Genomic DNA, 16,973 nt, shown 5'->3' on the forward strand with positions numbered 1-16,973 from the left:
ACGTTGAGATCCACGCCCTACTCAAAAAACCTAAGGCAGACCCAAGAGACATCAAGAACTTCCGGCCCATATCTCTGCTCCCCTTCCCGGCCAAGGTCATTGAGAAAATCGTCAACAGACAGCTAACCTGATACCTAGAAGAAAACAAAATCCTGGACCCTTCCCAGTCAGGGTTCCGCAGCAACCACAGCACCGAGACTGCCCTCATCGCCACCACCGACGACATCAAGACCCTGCTGGACAACGGTGAGACCGCAGCACTCATCCTCCTAGACCTCTCCGCTGCCTTCAACACCGTCTGCCACTGCACTCTAAGCGCACGCCTCCACGCCGCAGGGATCCAAGACAAGGCTCTGGAATGGACCACCTCCTTCCTCTCCAACAGAACACAGAGCGTCCACCTCCATTCATTCCGTGCCAAAGCCTCCGAGATCATCTGCGGTGTCCCCCAGGCATCCTCCCTCAGCCTGACACTGTTCAACATTTACATGGCCCCGCTCGCACACGTCGCCCGACAGCACAACCTCAACATAATCTCCTACGCCGACGACACAACTGATCCTCTCCCTCACCTAAGACCCCATCACCGCCAAAGCCAAACTCCACGAAGGAATGAAGGCAGTCACCGACTGGATGAAGATCAGCCATCTGAAGCTGAACTCAGACAAGACGGAGGTTCTCATCCTCGGCTCCAACCCTTCAGCCTGGGACAACTCCTGGTGGCCGACGGCACTGGGGGCGGCCCGACACCCACCAACCACGCACGCAACTTAGGAATCATCCTCAACTCAATGCTCTCAATGACCAAGCAAGTCAACACCGTCTACTCCTCCGACTTCAACACCCTCTGCATGCTCCGCAATATCTACAGATGGATCCCAACAGATACAAGAAAGACAGTCACCCAGTCCCTTGTCAGCAGCAGACTCGACTACGGAAACTACCTCTACGCGGCCAACCACGCCCCGACCAAGTTCAAACGACTACAACGCATCCAAAACGCCTTGGCACGATTGATCCGCGATGTACCACGACACGGCCACATCACCCCCCACTTGAGAAACCTGCACTGGCTCCCCGTCAACAATAGGATATCCTTCAAGCTCCTCATCCACGCACACAAAGCACTCCACAAGACCGGCCCAGCCTACCTCAATAGACAACTCTCCTTCTACATCCCCAACCGCCAGCAACGCTCCGCCGACCTCTCACTCACCACCGTCCAGCACATCTGAAGACCAACTACCGGCGGGAGATCCTTCTCCCACCTCACAGCCAAGACATGGAACACCCTCCCACTGAGCCTACGATAGACCCAAGACCTGCTGACCTTCAGGAGGATACTCAAGACCCCCTCCCCCCCTCCCCAGCGCCTTGAGACCCTCACAGGTATGTAGTGCGCTTTACAAATGATTGATTGAACTTCCTTGAGTATGCCTTGGCTTGCACGTTCTAATGTTACAGTTAGGAACAAGCATGGTAAGTACTAAATATTCGGTTTGGGATTCAACTGTAAAGTGGCACAGGACACTAGCATTACACCACTTTAAGTGTCATAACTGGAGCCCAGTACCATCTGTATTCTCTAGGACACCTGAACCTGTTCTCCCAGGAGGCCTAATTCCCATTCATTGACACCACCCCAATTTGAATGTCTCCTCAAAATTAGCTCCTCCCCAGAAAAGACCCACTTGTACAGTAATTCACTGAAATTATAGCAAAGATTGGGGTATATAAAGACCTATTCTGTTCGCACTTGGGGTATTTGCATATCACAAACATCGCCAAAGGCCCAGCAGATATGAGGGCTACTGCATCCAGTACAGGTAAAGCAGATTTTTTAGGGTATAGAAAATGTAGTGTTATTTGATGAGGGAAGTCTTTAGCTCTTGTCAGAATCAGAGTAGGGTTTGGAGGATTCTGGCGGTAATGGTGATGTCCATTTCCTAGGTGCGGAGATGGAGGTCAGATAATGTCAAAAGAGACCACTAGAAACAGAGCTAACTGTAAAAGTTGGGAAAATTCCAAGCCTTGAACAATGTAGGATTCTAGTTTTACTGCAATATTTCAACTGGGGAAAGATGACCTTTAATTGGTTTTATTACATTTCCATAAAAGGACAACAAATTATTAGAACGATATTTAAAAGTACAATCTTTATTTGCATTCATTGATTTCCGAAGCCTTGCATTGAGTCGACCATGCACCAGCATCCCTTTCAACCTTTCTCGTTCACTCTGTGATCATCCAGCCGAAGTCCTCAAGCTTTTAGACTTCGGCTTTCATTAGTACAGTGGGAAGAGAACCGGCATCTAGGGAAAGAAGTACCTGGAAGACCCTCAGCACCAACATACTTCTCCATAAACAAGTTACTTCTCCAGCCTACTGCGATTTATCATTAACTGCTAAACTATACAGGATTTGATTAGAAGAGCAGTACTGCACAGACTGAGTTTCCTAATGTTAGACATAAGGATTTACAATTTGGGAGTTCCCGGCTGTTGTTGTATCTTGCCAGCAGCTTCAAGGACGGCGGTGACGTTGACTTTGTCTCCGGCTTCCATTTCACGATGCTCCAACAGGATGCCCTGGAGAGAGTGGGAAAAGTTGAGATTAAGCAGCAACCAAAGGGGCCAGGTTCAGTGTGATTACATTTGTGACGGCTGTAGGTAGAAAAGTGATTATGCAATTAACATTTAAATTCCATTTTGCCTAGTCAAAAACTTTTATCCGGTCTCTTTAGTAAAACCCCAACCCCACCTTTACTCTCAGGCTTGCTGCAACACTCCTATGTCTTCCTACCTATAAGTATTAAAAGTAAAGTCAATTCCTGTGACTGAGTTTCAGACCAGCGGCCTTTGGGTGAAACAGAGTAGATTCATTACCCTCCTTAGGGATGTTACAGAGATGTAGAACTACGTCCCAAAAAAAACAACCTCTTTCAAAGCCAACTTCATTGCTTAAACAGTGGTCGATGGATGGTATCTGTAGAATGAACAACAAGCATTGGTAAAGTCCTTCCGTGAGGCTTCACCTACAGATGAGACTAGTACCTCACGGAAGGGGCAGTGCCAGTTCTTAATTTGTCAAAAAATTTGTGCCAGGGCCCTCACCAGAAGGACACTGCAGCTTGCATTAGCCGTTGCCCCTGTCAGTGCTGCCAATGTCAGAGCGAACACATAAACTAAGGTGGAGCTCCAATTAGGGAATCAACTAAACCCAGTCTAGGACTAAGGCAGTCCTTAGAAATGACATGACCCAGATAATCTACCTCATTGCAGAGAAATTAAAATGTTTCCTTTCTCAATACCACAACTTGATTCTCACTCGTCGTCAGGTTAGATTTGGTCAAACAGTATTATGAACTCTATTTCAGTCATCCGCATCATCCACTGACCAACCACAGGTTAGGGAAGTACAGCTTTATAGCCGAAGCATGTGTATCTATAGCCACACATGCTATGAACTGGATATGTTACTTACCCTGTGAGCATCTGGTTATGTATTGTATGTATTGGCATTTATATAGCACACTACTTACCCGTAGGGTCCCAAGGCGCTTCGACCGCTGCGAAACCCTTCCTGGCTTCCCTGAGAGATGGTCCCTTAATGGGTATCTCCAGGGTGAGACCAGGCATCCCCGGCGGTCTGGTGGGGCCGTTAGTGAAGATGAGGCAAGCTAATGCCCAGAGTTGCCGAGTGTGATCGCTGATCAGAGTGGGCACCGAGGCGAGAGAATTATCGAGTCCGCTGACCCTGGTACATGCCCCCACTCTTTTACACACAAGTCAATGTCTAGTTTGCACATCTCCATAATATTAAGTAAACATTTCACCTTAAAAATATTGCATGGTAACCACTTTCTTGTTATCACCTGTGTGACAATTCATACTTTTTTCAGGTCCCCATAGCTATAAGATTGGCTTGGGAGGGAGGTATTAGTAAATGTAACTTGAATGAATAAACAACTGATGTTTTGCTCCTCCCTAAATTAGGCAGACAGCACCACTATGCAGCAGACTGTCATAAGCGAAGGTGCTGGCCATTAAGTGCCAGTGCTGAGCACCGGCTCAAATTAAGCACTGCGTAGTGCAGTCTTCACTAATAGAAAGTAAAGGCAATTTGTATAGGCAAAAACGTCAGCGCTGAAAAGTACCCACTATCAACAGGCACAACACAAGCAGCAGCAGTATACAATTCTTCACACATACCAGACCGGTAGTCTGTGCAGCTTTAATACAACCTTCCTTCACAAATAAGAAGGAATATGCTACTTACCAGTATGCATCTGTTCTTGGCATGTAGGGCTGCTGACATTCATATCTGTGCATAGATCGCCGCCTAGTGTTGGGTCCGGATGATTGCACATTGTTGTCCTGGAAGAGTCTTCGAAGTATCACGAGATAGGTGGCTCCTCCCCCGGACTACAGTGCGCATGGGCATCCTTTCCATCCTCAGATTGTTTTTCGCCATTGTGGCAGGGATGGAGTATGATACAGTAAGATATGTCCATGCTATAGAATAATGTTACAGCTGTGACAGGCACCGGGGAGGAGGGAGAGCGGTATGAATGTCAGCAGCCCTACATGCCAAGAACAGATGCATACTGGTAAGTAGCATATTCCGTTCGAGGCATGTGGGCGGCTGAATTCATATCTGTGCATAGAATGTATAGCAGTCTCCCCCTTAGCGGTGGTTGCCCGTGCCAGCTGCAGCAGCCTGAAAAAGAGCATGTCCTACAGCTGCTTGCTGTTTGGAGTGTACATCTACGCAGTAGTGTTTGGCAAATGTATGTATGGTAGTCCATGTGGCTGCTCTACATATGTCTTCTAGAGGAATGTTTCCCAGGAAAGCCATGGATGCCCCTAACTTGCATGTGGAATGCGCTCTTGGGGGAACTGTTAATGTGCGTTTAGCTTTCTGATAACAAATTTGTATGCACTTAACAATCCATCTGGCTATACCTGATTTTGAAATGGGGTTGCCTTTGTGCTGTGGTGAAAAGGCAACAAACAGTTGCTTAGTTTTCCTGAAAGGTTTTGTTCTGTCTATATAGTACAGGAGAGCTCTTTTAACATCCAGGGTATGTAGAGCTCTTTCTGTCACTGAATCTGGATTTGGGAAGAACACTGGCAGTTCGATAGTCTGATTGATGTGAAACTGGGATACCACCTTTGGCATAAATTTAGGGTTTGTACGTAGCACTACCCTATTTGCATGAATTTGTATGAATGGCTCCTGAATAGTTAGGGCTTGTAGCTCACTAACTCTCCTAAGTGATGTAATCGCCACTAAGAAAGCCACTTTCCACGTTAGGAATTGAATCTCACATGAGTGTAGAGGTTCAAAAGGTGGTCCCATCAGTCTGGTTAGAACCACGTTGAGGTTCCAGACAGGTGAAGGTGGGTGTCTTGGAGGAATAACTCGTTTGAGTCCCTCCATAAAAGCTTTAATAGCAGGTACTCTGAAGAGTGAAAGGTGTTGCCTGCTCTGAAGATAAGCTGCCACCGCAGCTAAATGTATACGTATGGAACTGTAGGCTAGATTGCATCTATGTAAATGTAACAGGTAACATATGATGTTTTGAGTAGATGCATCTAGCGGATTTATGTCATTATTGGTACAATTGATGAAAAATCGTTTCCACTTCGCCGCATAGCATGCTCTGGTTGTAGGTCTTCTTGCCTCTTTGATAATATTCATACAGTCAGGAGGCAAGTTCAGGTAACCAAACTCAATGACTTCAGGAGCCAGATCGCAAGGTTCAACTGTTGCGGATCTGGGTGCTGAATGTCTGCATGGCTCTGCGTTAAAAGACTGGGTGTTAATCGCAGCCTTTGATGAGGCACCACGGAAAGTTCTAGAAATGTGGTGTACCATGGTTGCCTCGCCCACGTTGGAGCAACTAGGATGAGTGTCATGGAGTGTTGTCGCAGTTTGCGTGCCACTAGTGGTATGAGCAGGGCTGGGGGAAAAGCGTACGCAAACCTGCCTGACCAGTTCATCCATATCGCATTGCCCTGAGACTGCGGATGTGGAAACCTGGCGGCGAAGCTTTGTCATTTTGCGTTTTCCCTTGTGGCGAACAGGTCTATCTCTGGGTGACCCCACTGCTGGAAGTACGGTTGTATCACTGAGGGATGTATCTCCCACTCGTGCATCTGGTGGCTGTGTCTGCTGAGCAGATCCGCCATCTGGTTGTCCCTGCCTGGGAGGTGTTCCGCCATGAGGAATATGTTCCTCTGAATGGCCCACTTCCACATGCTTTGCGCTAGATGTGACAACTGTGGAGAGTGTGTCCCTCCCTGCTTCTGTATGTAGTACATGGCAGTCATGTTGTCCGTCCGGATCAACACGACTTTGTTGCACAAATGTACCTTGAACGCCTTCATTGCCATGAAGATTGCCATCAGTTCCAGCAGGTTGATGTGCATCTTCTTTTGCTGTGTCGTCCATAGTCCCTGTACTGTGTAATGGAGGACATGCGCTCCCCAGCCCAGGAGAGATGCGTCCGTCGTCAGCACTATTTGTGGTACAGGCTCTTGGAATAGTCTGCCCCTGCAAAGGTTTTGTGGGTTCCACCAATGCAGAGAGTGGTATGCGCGACCGGTCACCAACACTAGGTCTTTTAATTGTCCTTGAGCCTGGTTCCACTACCGTGCTAAGCACTCCTGAAGCGGACGCATGTGTCTTGCGTGAGGGACTATGAAGATGCAGGAGACCATCATGCCTATCAACTGCATAAACACCCGTGCTGGGAGCGAGTGTTGGGGTCTGAATTTCTGAATCAGTAATTGAATACTGTTGATTCTTGCCGAGTTTGGCTGTGCCTTTGCTACCAGAGTGTCTATCGTAGCTCCTAGGTACCGTTGCACGTGAGCGGGTTGGAGATGAGACTGCGTAGTTTAATGAGAATCCGAGGCTGTGCAGGAGGTGAATAGTGCGAGACATGTGGCAGGCACATTGCTGGACTGACTTTGCTTGGATGAGCCAGTCGTCCAGATAGGGGTAGACGTGGACATGGTTTCTCCTCAGGTGCGCCGCTACCGTCGCTAGGCACTTGGTAAACACCCTGGGGGCTGTTGTCACCCCGAAAGGTAGTACCTTGAACTGGTAGTGCTGATTTTGTATGGTAAACCTGATTCTACATCGACTCCGATGGGTTCGAGCTTTTCAATCCGAAGACTGTTTTCAGCAGTTTCGGTTTCGCTTTCGACTCAATGGCTTTCGGTTTTGTTTTAAGTAGTTGGACCGATGGCTCATGTGATATCTTCTTAGCCGGGCCTAGACGCGGGGCTATAGAATGTTCTTCATGATCTTGGCTAAGGCCTTCTGGCGATGCCTCGACTTGAGCCCTTGGAAGTCTTTGAGTGTCTGTTTCGGGCCTGGTACCCACTGTTGGGCCTGGTTCATCGCTTGAGTGGTCATCAACGGCTCCGATGGGGGATACGTCGTCCCTTACCTCGATGACGTTTTCATCTTCAACGTTCTCTTCGTCGTCTTCATAATAGTTGGAGTCATGCTCCGAACCAGGATCCGACCGCTGTTCTGGATCCTCAGTCTCGACGACCTCATTGTCCTCTTCGTCGAAGATATTCACCGGGTCGGCGCTGGCTTTGACATAGTTTGCCTCGCTGCACGTCGGAGTCTAGGCGTCTTCTTCGACCTGAATCGAGCACAAGCTAGACAGTTGTCCTCATTGTGCTCTGGTGATAAGCACTTGTTGCACACCGGGTGTACATCGATGTGCGGGTACTTAGAGTTACAAAGGGGGCATCATTTGAACGGGCTCCGTTCCATCGACGATCGGCCTCCGGTGTCGAAAAGGCCACGCGGCTCTCTTCGACATCCTGCTTAAGAATAACTGGAACAAGAACTCGGCACCGATCGAAACAATACCGACGACCCCGAAGGCCTTTTGGCCTTTAGAAAAGTTTCCGAACTTGAGTAAAGAAAAGTACATCCGAACCCAATGGCGGTAAAAAACAATCTGAGGATGGAGAGGATGCCCATGCGCACTGTAGTCCGGGGGAGGAGCCACCTATCTCGTGATACTTCGAAGACTCTTCCAGGACAACAATGTGCAATCATCCGGACCCAACACTAGGCGGCGATTTATGAACAGATATGAATTCAGCAGCCCACATGCCTCGAACATTGGTTACTTGCCTGTAACAATAGTCTTGCAGCTTGACGTTCTTTGACAGTCACATGCAGTACATTACTCAGCCATTCAGTATGGAATTGTTATCCTGTAATTTAAATCTTTTTTACTTTGGGGATCGACCATAGGTGGAATCATCATGATCAACTCCTCCCCCTTGCCTGGGAGGGTCACAGGCAAAACAAGAGGAACACTAAGCAGCACTATTGTTACATGTGATAAATCCATTTCTTTTGCAGTATTATTCCTCTCTGGAGAAGAGTTTGAAGAATGAGTAGTGCCAACTAGATGCTTTAATATGGTCTGACCAAGTTGAGCTTGTTTGTGTGACTTTATATCCACATATCAATGTTTTGTAAAAGGGCAATTAGGAGTCTAAAAATGGTGTTAATGAAACATTGCTCATGAACACTAGTGTGGCCAATTTTGTCAACATGAAGGAACTTGCTTACTAAATCATCATATAGTTGGATGGTTTGCACAATCCACCTTGCTACAGTCACTTCTGCTACTGGTGAACCTGTGGAGCATGTGCTACAATACATTGCTTTGACTTGAGTATATCTTTTGGTTCTTGTAAGTAACACGTTATTGTTCTTCTTACATCTAATGTGTGCAGAGACCTTTCTCTTTATTTGGAAGGGTTTTGGAAAAAGTCTAATAGCTGAATTATATTTGATTAATATGAAACTGCGAATCTACTTTAAGCATGAAACTTGGGTTCATTATCATTCCAGTCTTCTTTGTATATAATTAAATAGGCTTTCTCAGCTTTATGGGAGAAATTCTAACCACAGATTCCTCACCTTGTGATTTTCCCTAGGCGCCAGACTGGATCCAGAAATGTTTCATAGCAACTCCCTCACATGTCGTACGACTCTGCATCAGTTCTGTCCTGCCCTAGCTGTGACACAGAGGCACTATGGCTGCGCCACCACCAAGCACGACATCAGTTTTCTTCGCATCTCTCTCAGCGCCGTCTGAGCCCATAGAAATTTGAATATGTTGGTGCATGGATCTCTAGATTGTTGTTTTTTGCATTTGTCACCCCGAGTGGTACGGGTATGCTCAGACGTGAGTCCCGTGCTCTCCACACCACTGGAGTCAAGCTATACTGGCTGATGACGGCTGATAGCCAGAAACCGGTCCTAGGATGCTTGATTCCGGTCCAGGGAAGACATGGCTTGGCAGTTCGGGCTGGACTGTTCCCATGAGGCACAGGGTCAAGGCTCATTTGCACATGGCCATGTCTGAACTGGGGTGGTGTGGAGTGCAAAAAAACGATGGATTCAGGCCCAGATCTCTGTACTAGGGTGAATGTATGACATTGTTCTGCATTCTGTCCATTAACGGTTGTTTTTGCATTTGTCACCCCGAGTGGGACGGGTATGCTGAGACGTGAGTCCCGTGCTCTCCACATCACTGGAGTCAAGCTATCCTGGCTGATGACGGCTGAGAGCCAGAAACCGGTCCTAGGATGCTTGATTCCGGTCCAGGGAAGACATGGCTTGGCAGTTCGGGCTGGACTGTTCCCATGAGGCACAGGGTCAAGGCTGATTTGCATATGGCCATGTCTGAACTCGGATGGTGTGGAGTGCAAAAAAAACGATGGATTTAGGCCAAGATCTCTGTACTGGGGTGAATGTATGACATTGTTCTGCATTCTGTCCATCTACTGTTGTTTTTGCATGGATCTCTAGATTGGCATCTAGTTAATGGACTGTAAAAGTCCAATCCACAGAACATGGAGCTGAGTGGGTTGGTGAGGAGTCTGCGGTTAGACAGACTCTCTACCAAAAAAGGTACTGATACCAAAGCAGTGTCTATCCAGGTAGAGAGTCTGTGGATTGGCTCAAACCAGTAATCCTGCAGGACAGATCAGGTAAAGTTACCATCCCACAGGACATGGCTGTCCAGGCAGTAGGGCTTTGAAAAGGTGTGGAGGGACTCCCACATGGCAGCTTGCAGATGTACAGCACTAGCACACATGTTGCATCAGCACACTAACAGCACCTTCTGCTCTGGTGGAATATGTTTGCAAGCCTTTCGGGATGCTTTTTGGCTTTCAGGAGATGGTTCTCTTGTGCAACGCTATCTCCTTTTTTGCTTCAAAGAAGGTCACAAAGAGTTGCTAGCATCCAATCAATGGTCTTTGGTCCAAACAATGTAAAAACTGAGGGCACTCTTAGACGTCAAATCAGTTCCTCCTCCTTAGAGCGGTAAGTTGGAGTATAAAAAGCCGGCAAGGTGATGAATTGCACTGTGTGGAATGGCTTGACTACCTTTGGCAGGAATTCTGCTTTGGTCTGGAGGACCAGCTTGTCCAGGAGGAAGGAAATCCATTACTGCTGGATGGAAAATGCTGAAGTTCACTCACTCGCTGGGTAGAAGTAATGGCAATGAGGAATACAGTAGATAGAAGCTGTGCATGGGTTCATTATTGGTATTGTCTTGCTTGGGTGACATATTGTCCTGCAATCTCCCGTATGACCCCATATTGTTCTGATTACATAGCACTGATGGGATCAGAGGGCAAATCAGGAATTGCGTATTTCTAGGCTCGTGGTTGTACCCTGAAACACAGGAAAATATGGTCCCAATGGGCTACATATCGGGGCATCGATCTTCCTGCTTCTCAGGCCCCCTGATGTGGGAACCCACCCTTTTGTTCTTAATCATGGCATGTCAGACTAACTATCCCATCACTTCCGAGGTGGGCACTCGTATATACACACACTCACATACATGGATTAGGGGATTGTCGGTGCAAAGTTGTTGTTGCTATATATGCGTATTGTTATTAATTCTGTATACAAAGGCGGGACTTTTGCTTTATCCTTAATTTTAAATGTATATTCACCGCTGTAGCCAAGATGGTACCATATAAAGCCAATAAAATGTGTTTTCAAAAAAAAGAAAAGGGACAGGTCATTAGTCAACCGTAGAAAGGCTGAAAGATAGCTCTTAACTGCAAGGCCTTACTGGGCTTGACAGAGATACAACAATAAAAGTTCAGACAACTGTGCCTGTTACTGCTCAATGTTATGGGAGGAACACTCGACTACGAACTTCCTAGGGCCCTGAGTATACAGTTTTGGTTGTGGGACTCCTGGCTGCTAGGATGACACTAACCATTTCTGGAAGACGATCGAAAGCGGTTGCTGCTTAATCACCATGCATGAAGGAGTAGATTGAACAGACTTGGGTGGTGAACTCAGGCCTACTGCTGCGACAGGAGGTCCTCCTTAACGGGTAGCCAAATCAGACGACATTTGTACAAATGTTCTGGGTACCACACTCTCCTCACCCGGTCCAGAGCCATCACGAGGATTTGTGCCCGGTCTTTTTTGATCTTTTTCAAAACACTGGGATGGAGAAGTAGGGCCTGAAAGGTGTACAGGAGTTCCAAGCCCCAATCCAGGGGAAAGGAGTTTCCAAGGCAGAACAGATTTGGGCACTCCAGTGTGCAAAAGCTTTAACTCTGTATGTTCTGTGGTAGTGAATAGGTTGAGCCAGGGTTCTCAGCATTGGTGTATGATGCCCTGTGCCACACCAGAGTGTAAATGCCATTCTTGATTCATCAGGCAACGTCAACTGACATTTAAAATCCTCCAAGTGCTGAGCAGTCAGAAAGATACCCTTAAAGTTCAGTCACTACCGAAGATGTAGAGTCACCTGGCACAAGACCCATGACCCCACGCTACTCAATATTTTGTTGTACCACATGGCAGTCATGGTATTGGTTAGAATGTGTACCCGTTCCGCTTTGATGGTCAGGAGAAACAATTTCAGTTCCAAGTGACTCCCCTTTATCTCACAACAAGTTGATGTGGAGGCTGGTATCCATCTTAGACCAGAGACCTCTGATCTCCTCCTTTCTCAGAGGACCTACCCAACCCGGACACCAAGCATTCATTACAACCATTAGTTCTATGTGGGGTAGAGACAGAGGTCTGTCGCTGATCCAATTGTGGTCACAGCCACCACTGCAGATCTTTTTCAATCTCCTCTGATACCTGGATGGAATCCGAAAGTACCCTTGGTGCTGAGCCCACTGAGACTTCAGATCCCCTGAGGCGCCCACATGTGCCACCTAGGATGTATGACGTTACAACGCATACTTTTACTCCGCATACCATTACAACGCGGTATTTACAACGCATACCGTTACAACGCATAGCGCTTTGAGGTGCTGGATAGTGGTAAGTATAATTTACTATTCTAACTCCAGTCCCCGTGGACCCTAGGGAAGGTGTTGGATAGTAAATTATACTTATTCCCTATCCTAGAGCGCCCCCCAGCGCAATGCGTTGTAATGGTATGCGTTGTAATGCCTGCGTTGTAGTGGTAGTGCGTTGTAAAAAATGCGTTGTAACAGGTGAATACCGCCACCTAGTGTGGTCCACTAGCAGGATGCAGGAGGCCAAGAAGCCTCAGAGCCTCTCTCTCTCGGACCCAGGTCAAAGGTTAAAACATCTGGATCATAGCTCAAATGTCCCGGACTCATTCAGGCGGAATGAAGGCTCGAAAGAGAACTGTATTCACGATGACTCTGATGAAGTGGAGCTGTTGTGAACACGTAAGGTGTGACTTTGGCAAGTTGATAATAAAGCCCAACAATCTCAACAGGCCTGCCTTGTCTGGAGGTGCGTTAAGACTTTTAGAGGCTAGCCTGCCTTCAACAGCAACCAGTCCATTGAGTTATGGGACAACTGGTATGCCCAACAACTGCAGATGAACTGCGAACATATGTTTGTCAACGCCTGACGTGCACTGGGTAAGGCTGAAAGTGAGAGGGCTCTAGGCCTACCTGAAACCATAGGTTACATCTGTGAGACTGCAGAATGAGGATATGGACACAGGTGTCCTGCAAATCCATCCCCACCATCCAGACTCCTGGATTAAAGGCGAACAGAACTTTAAACAGGGTGAGCATTTTGAAATTGTCCTTCGTGAAGAAGTAGTACAGGGGTGCAGATCTAGGGTGGGATAAAGCTCTATCATTTTTCAGCACCAGGAAACAAAAGAGGCAACGCAAGAAAATGCTGCTTCTGAGTCCGCAAGGATTATTGCCTCTCTCTCTGGAGTCAACAAAAAATGCTTGGGGCTGAGGTGTGGAAAGTGGTACCGTAGAAGGAATTGGCATCAAACCGGAATTGGTCCGCAACAAGGTAGAGTGGTACAATTGGCACAGAGGGCAGACTAATCTGTGGTAACCAGAATGGACGCAACCTAGGGTTCTTGCGGCCTGCAGGCATGCCAGAGCAATAAGAGGGATACCAAAAAATATGGTCCAAACTCTATCTGAATATCTCAATCTGTTCAAGCGTGATCCAGGACCTGGGAAATCTGATCAAATACGGAGGTGGTTTGGAACCTATTTTGGAGACTGTGTTTTCAACATTGAGATACTAAGACATCAAGCGACTGAGTGGTGGTAGCGTTGAAACAAATGGGAGCTGTGTCTGGACCTCCTATGATTTGTTTTGCTTGCCTCTGATTTACCTGAATGAGCCGGACTAGGATGATAAACAGCACCGGGAGTAGTGGGAGGTCTGTGCTCTAGTCTCCAACCGGGAACAGGCCTTCTTGGACTTCCGACGATGCACCGCATGTAGAGTTTAGCTTTGTGGGCACGGATGGCCTTAGGGGCAATCTTGGCACACTTGTCGTAGAACACAGAGTCGTGTTTGGAGCCCAGACACTGGGAATCCGTCACCAACATCTGTGTGTGGCAATCTTTACACTGCTTGAATCCTGTGGCCTTCGGACATTGCACCCAGGATAAATTGTAACAGAAAATTCTGTCAATTTCCGTCCAGTTTGATAAACTCAAGGGAGCGTGCTCTGGGTCAGTCAGACAGAAAGCGCATAAAGAAAAGAACCAACGTCAGTGATTGGATGTGGAAGATATAGTGGCCCTCGACATCACACCTGGGGCGGAAGAGAACCAACCGATGTGCAAGGGAGTTGCTATGAAAATTTTCTTTATCCAGTATGAAGCTTAGGAAAATTCACAAGGTGCGGAATATGTGGTTAGAAGTCTCTATTAGGAATGTGTTTATGCATAGCTTGAAAAGGCAGTTTGGTGAAACCTTCTAGAACTAGGTTTAAATTCCACTTTGGTGCTGGCACCCCATGTGGTGGATAATATTTTTAGCTCCTGTCGGAAATCGTGTAAAAACTGGTAAAGAGAAGCAATGTTTTTGGCTCATCACCTCATTGTTTGCAACTTTAGCTGGCAAATGCATTTTTTAATGAAGCACAGTTTAGTCTGCACATACATAAATCCATTATTTATTATAATATGACGGTCTATTATTAACCTTGAAATTATTGCACCAGTTAATAAATGTTGCCCATTTCGCATCATAACGCTTTCTAGTTGAAGGCTTTTTGGTACCCCTTTAAACACTCATACATGTTTTGGGTACCTGTAAGTGAAGACATTTTAACAACCCAGGAGCCACTCTGCTAACGTCAAATATTTTGGATGTGCGTGTCAATATCAGCATGTCTTTGGAAAGTGATCGCTTCTGCCATCTAGTGTTGGGCTTCGACATTGTAAATTGTTTTTCTTCGAAAACGTTCTTTCGAGTGACCAGGTATGCCGAGACTCCTCCCTTACAAGAATGGCAACACACTCCATTGTTGGATTGTTTTCTGAACAGCAGGTGAGTGTAAGTATAGAATAGGTGATAACAAGAAAGTTGTTACCATGCAATATTTTTTAAAGATGAAATATATACTTTATATTAGAGAGATGTGCAAACAAGACATTGACCCGGGTACAAGGGTGGGCACATGTGAATCTACAGAACTACAAGCTATGAACAGATGCTCACAGAGTAAGTAACTTATTCTGTTCATAGCAGGTGTGGATGTAGATACGCATGCTCTACATAGACTATGAAGCACTACTTCCCTAACCTGTGGTGGGTCAGTGGATGATATAGCTGCCTGAAACAGAGTTCATAATACTGTTTGACCAAATCTAGCCTGCTGACGAGTGAGAATTAAGGCGTGGCATTGAAGAAGGAAAAATGCAACTTTCTATGCAATGAGGTGGAGTATCTGGGTCAGGTCATTTCTAAGGACTGCCAGGGTTCTAGACCGGGTTTAGTTAATTCCATATTTGGAGTTCCACCTCCCTCTAACAGGGCAGGGGTAAAATCTTTTTTGGGCGTGTGCGAGTTTTATTCATGTTTAATTTCTAATGTTGCTTCCAATGTAAGAACCATAGGTGATCTTCTAAAAAGGCACCAAATGTGTGTGGTTTAAGAAGTGTGATCTGGCGTTTCAACAGATTATGATTTTATTGAGACAAAGTGAAGCTCTCAAACCCTATAAACCGAGTTTTCTTGTTGCATAACGGTTGATGCCAGTCAAGTTGGGCTTGGGGCTACGCTTACACAGATTTAATGGAAACAAGGAATTCACTATCGCTTTTGCTTCTAGGGCTCTTAGGAAGAACACAAGTTACTTACCTGTAACTTTGGTTCCCCAGTATTGGTAACTTTTATAGATTACCATAGCTTGTATCATTCCCCGTCGTCAGAATGGGAGCCTCTGTAAATAGAAAATACCATAGCAGTAGGTACAAAAGAGAAATAAAGGCCTAGGCCTCATCTCATTTTGTAATGAACAACAAAGTGCCAATGCCGTCACAATTTTCCTCCCTAAATCATATACCCATACAAATTATTCACTATGGTAGAATGCCATACTGGTGTCAAGAATCAATCTTTTTATTTTTCTTTTGAATTTTTCTTTTTCAAGGATTATTGGTTATTATTTCACCAATTTGTCAAAACATCACAAGACCTCAACATATACATATATATACAATATTCACAAAACTCTTTTATACAATATCAATAATGTACCAATTAGCATAAATTATTCATAAACACTCATACCCTCATTCATTCACATCCATACATGTCATCATATATTTACACAATAACCTGGAATCAAAAATATTCACAGTAAGCCATATACAAAAATTGTTATAAATGATAAGACTTTTTCAAAAGTTTTTAACTACTCCTCCTTTTTTAATGGCAAAAAGTTGTCTACACATTTCGAACTCACACCATTCGCGGAGTTCTCATCAGGACAAATAACTCTAAGTTTTTGGAGTTAACTGGGGTTAGAAAAAATCACCCATCGAAGACACTTAATCCAATATAACCATCAATTTTTATCTATAGTGGAGGTCAAGTGTTAGATGTACCCCGGATACGCAGTTCCCTTGGGGTGTTTCACAGGATGTGGGTTTTCTCTGGTAGCAACGTGTTTGCAGAAATCACCCGCTTGGTTGGTCGGTGCTGTGTTAAATGCCAGCGCTGGTTCCGTGATCTCTACGGACGCCGGAGGGGACCACCGGTCTCCGTGTTAATCGGAGCGTGTTGCTGTTGTCCGTTTCAGCGTCGGGAATCAATTTCCGCCATACTTCCGGTTCCGCCAAGGTTCCTGGGAGTGACTCAGAGTTATTTGTCCTGATGAGAACTCCGCGAATGGTGTGAGTTCGAAACGTGTAGACAACTTTTTGCCATCAAAAAAGGAGGAGTAGTTAAAAACTTTTGAAAAAGTCTCATCATTTATAACAATTTTTGTATATGGCTTACTGTGAATATTTTTGATTCCAGGTTTTTGTGTAAATATATGATGACATGTATGGATGTGAATGAATGAGGGTATGAGTGTTTATGAATAATTTATGCTAATTGGTACATTATTGATATTGTATAAAAGAGTTTTGTGAATATTGTATATATATGTATATGTTGAGGTCTTGTGATGTTTT

At 45.8% G+C, this 16,973-nt stretch overlaps 1 protein-coding gene across 3 annotated transcripts in view; it reads right to left on the minus strand.

The window, feature by feature from the left end:
- Positions 1-2,141: 2,141 nt before the first annotated feature.
- The window catches only part of PRXL2A (peroxiredoxin like 2A), a 304,325-nt gene continuing 289,493 nt past the window's right edge, over positions 2,142-16,973 (minus strand). For all 3 annotated transcript variants that reach the window (XM_086921994.1, XM_086921995.1, XM_086921993.1), the window contains exon 6: positions 2,142-2,588. In XM_086921994.1, the coding sequence (XP_086778120.1) occupies positions 2,478-2,588 (111 nt within the window). In that variant the 3' untranslated portion in view covers positions 2,142-2,477. The remainder of the gene's footprint in view (positions 2,589-16,973) is intronic.

Source organism: Lissotriton vulgaris, chromosome 5 (genome assembly GCF_964263255.1).
Source record: "Lissotriton vulgaris chromosome 5, aLisVul1.2, whole genome shotgun sequence".
Taxonomy (NCBI): Eukaryota; Metazoa; Chordata; class Amphibia; order Caudata; family Salamandridae; genus Lissotriton; species Lissotriton vulgaris.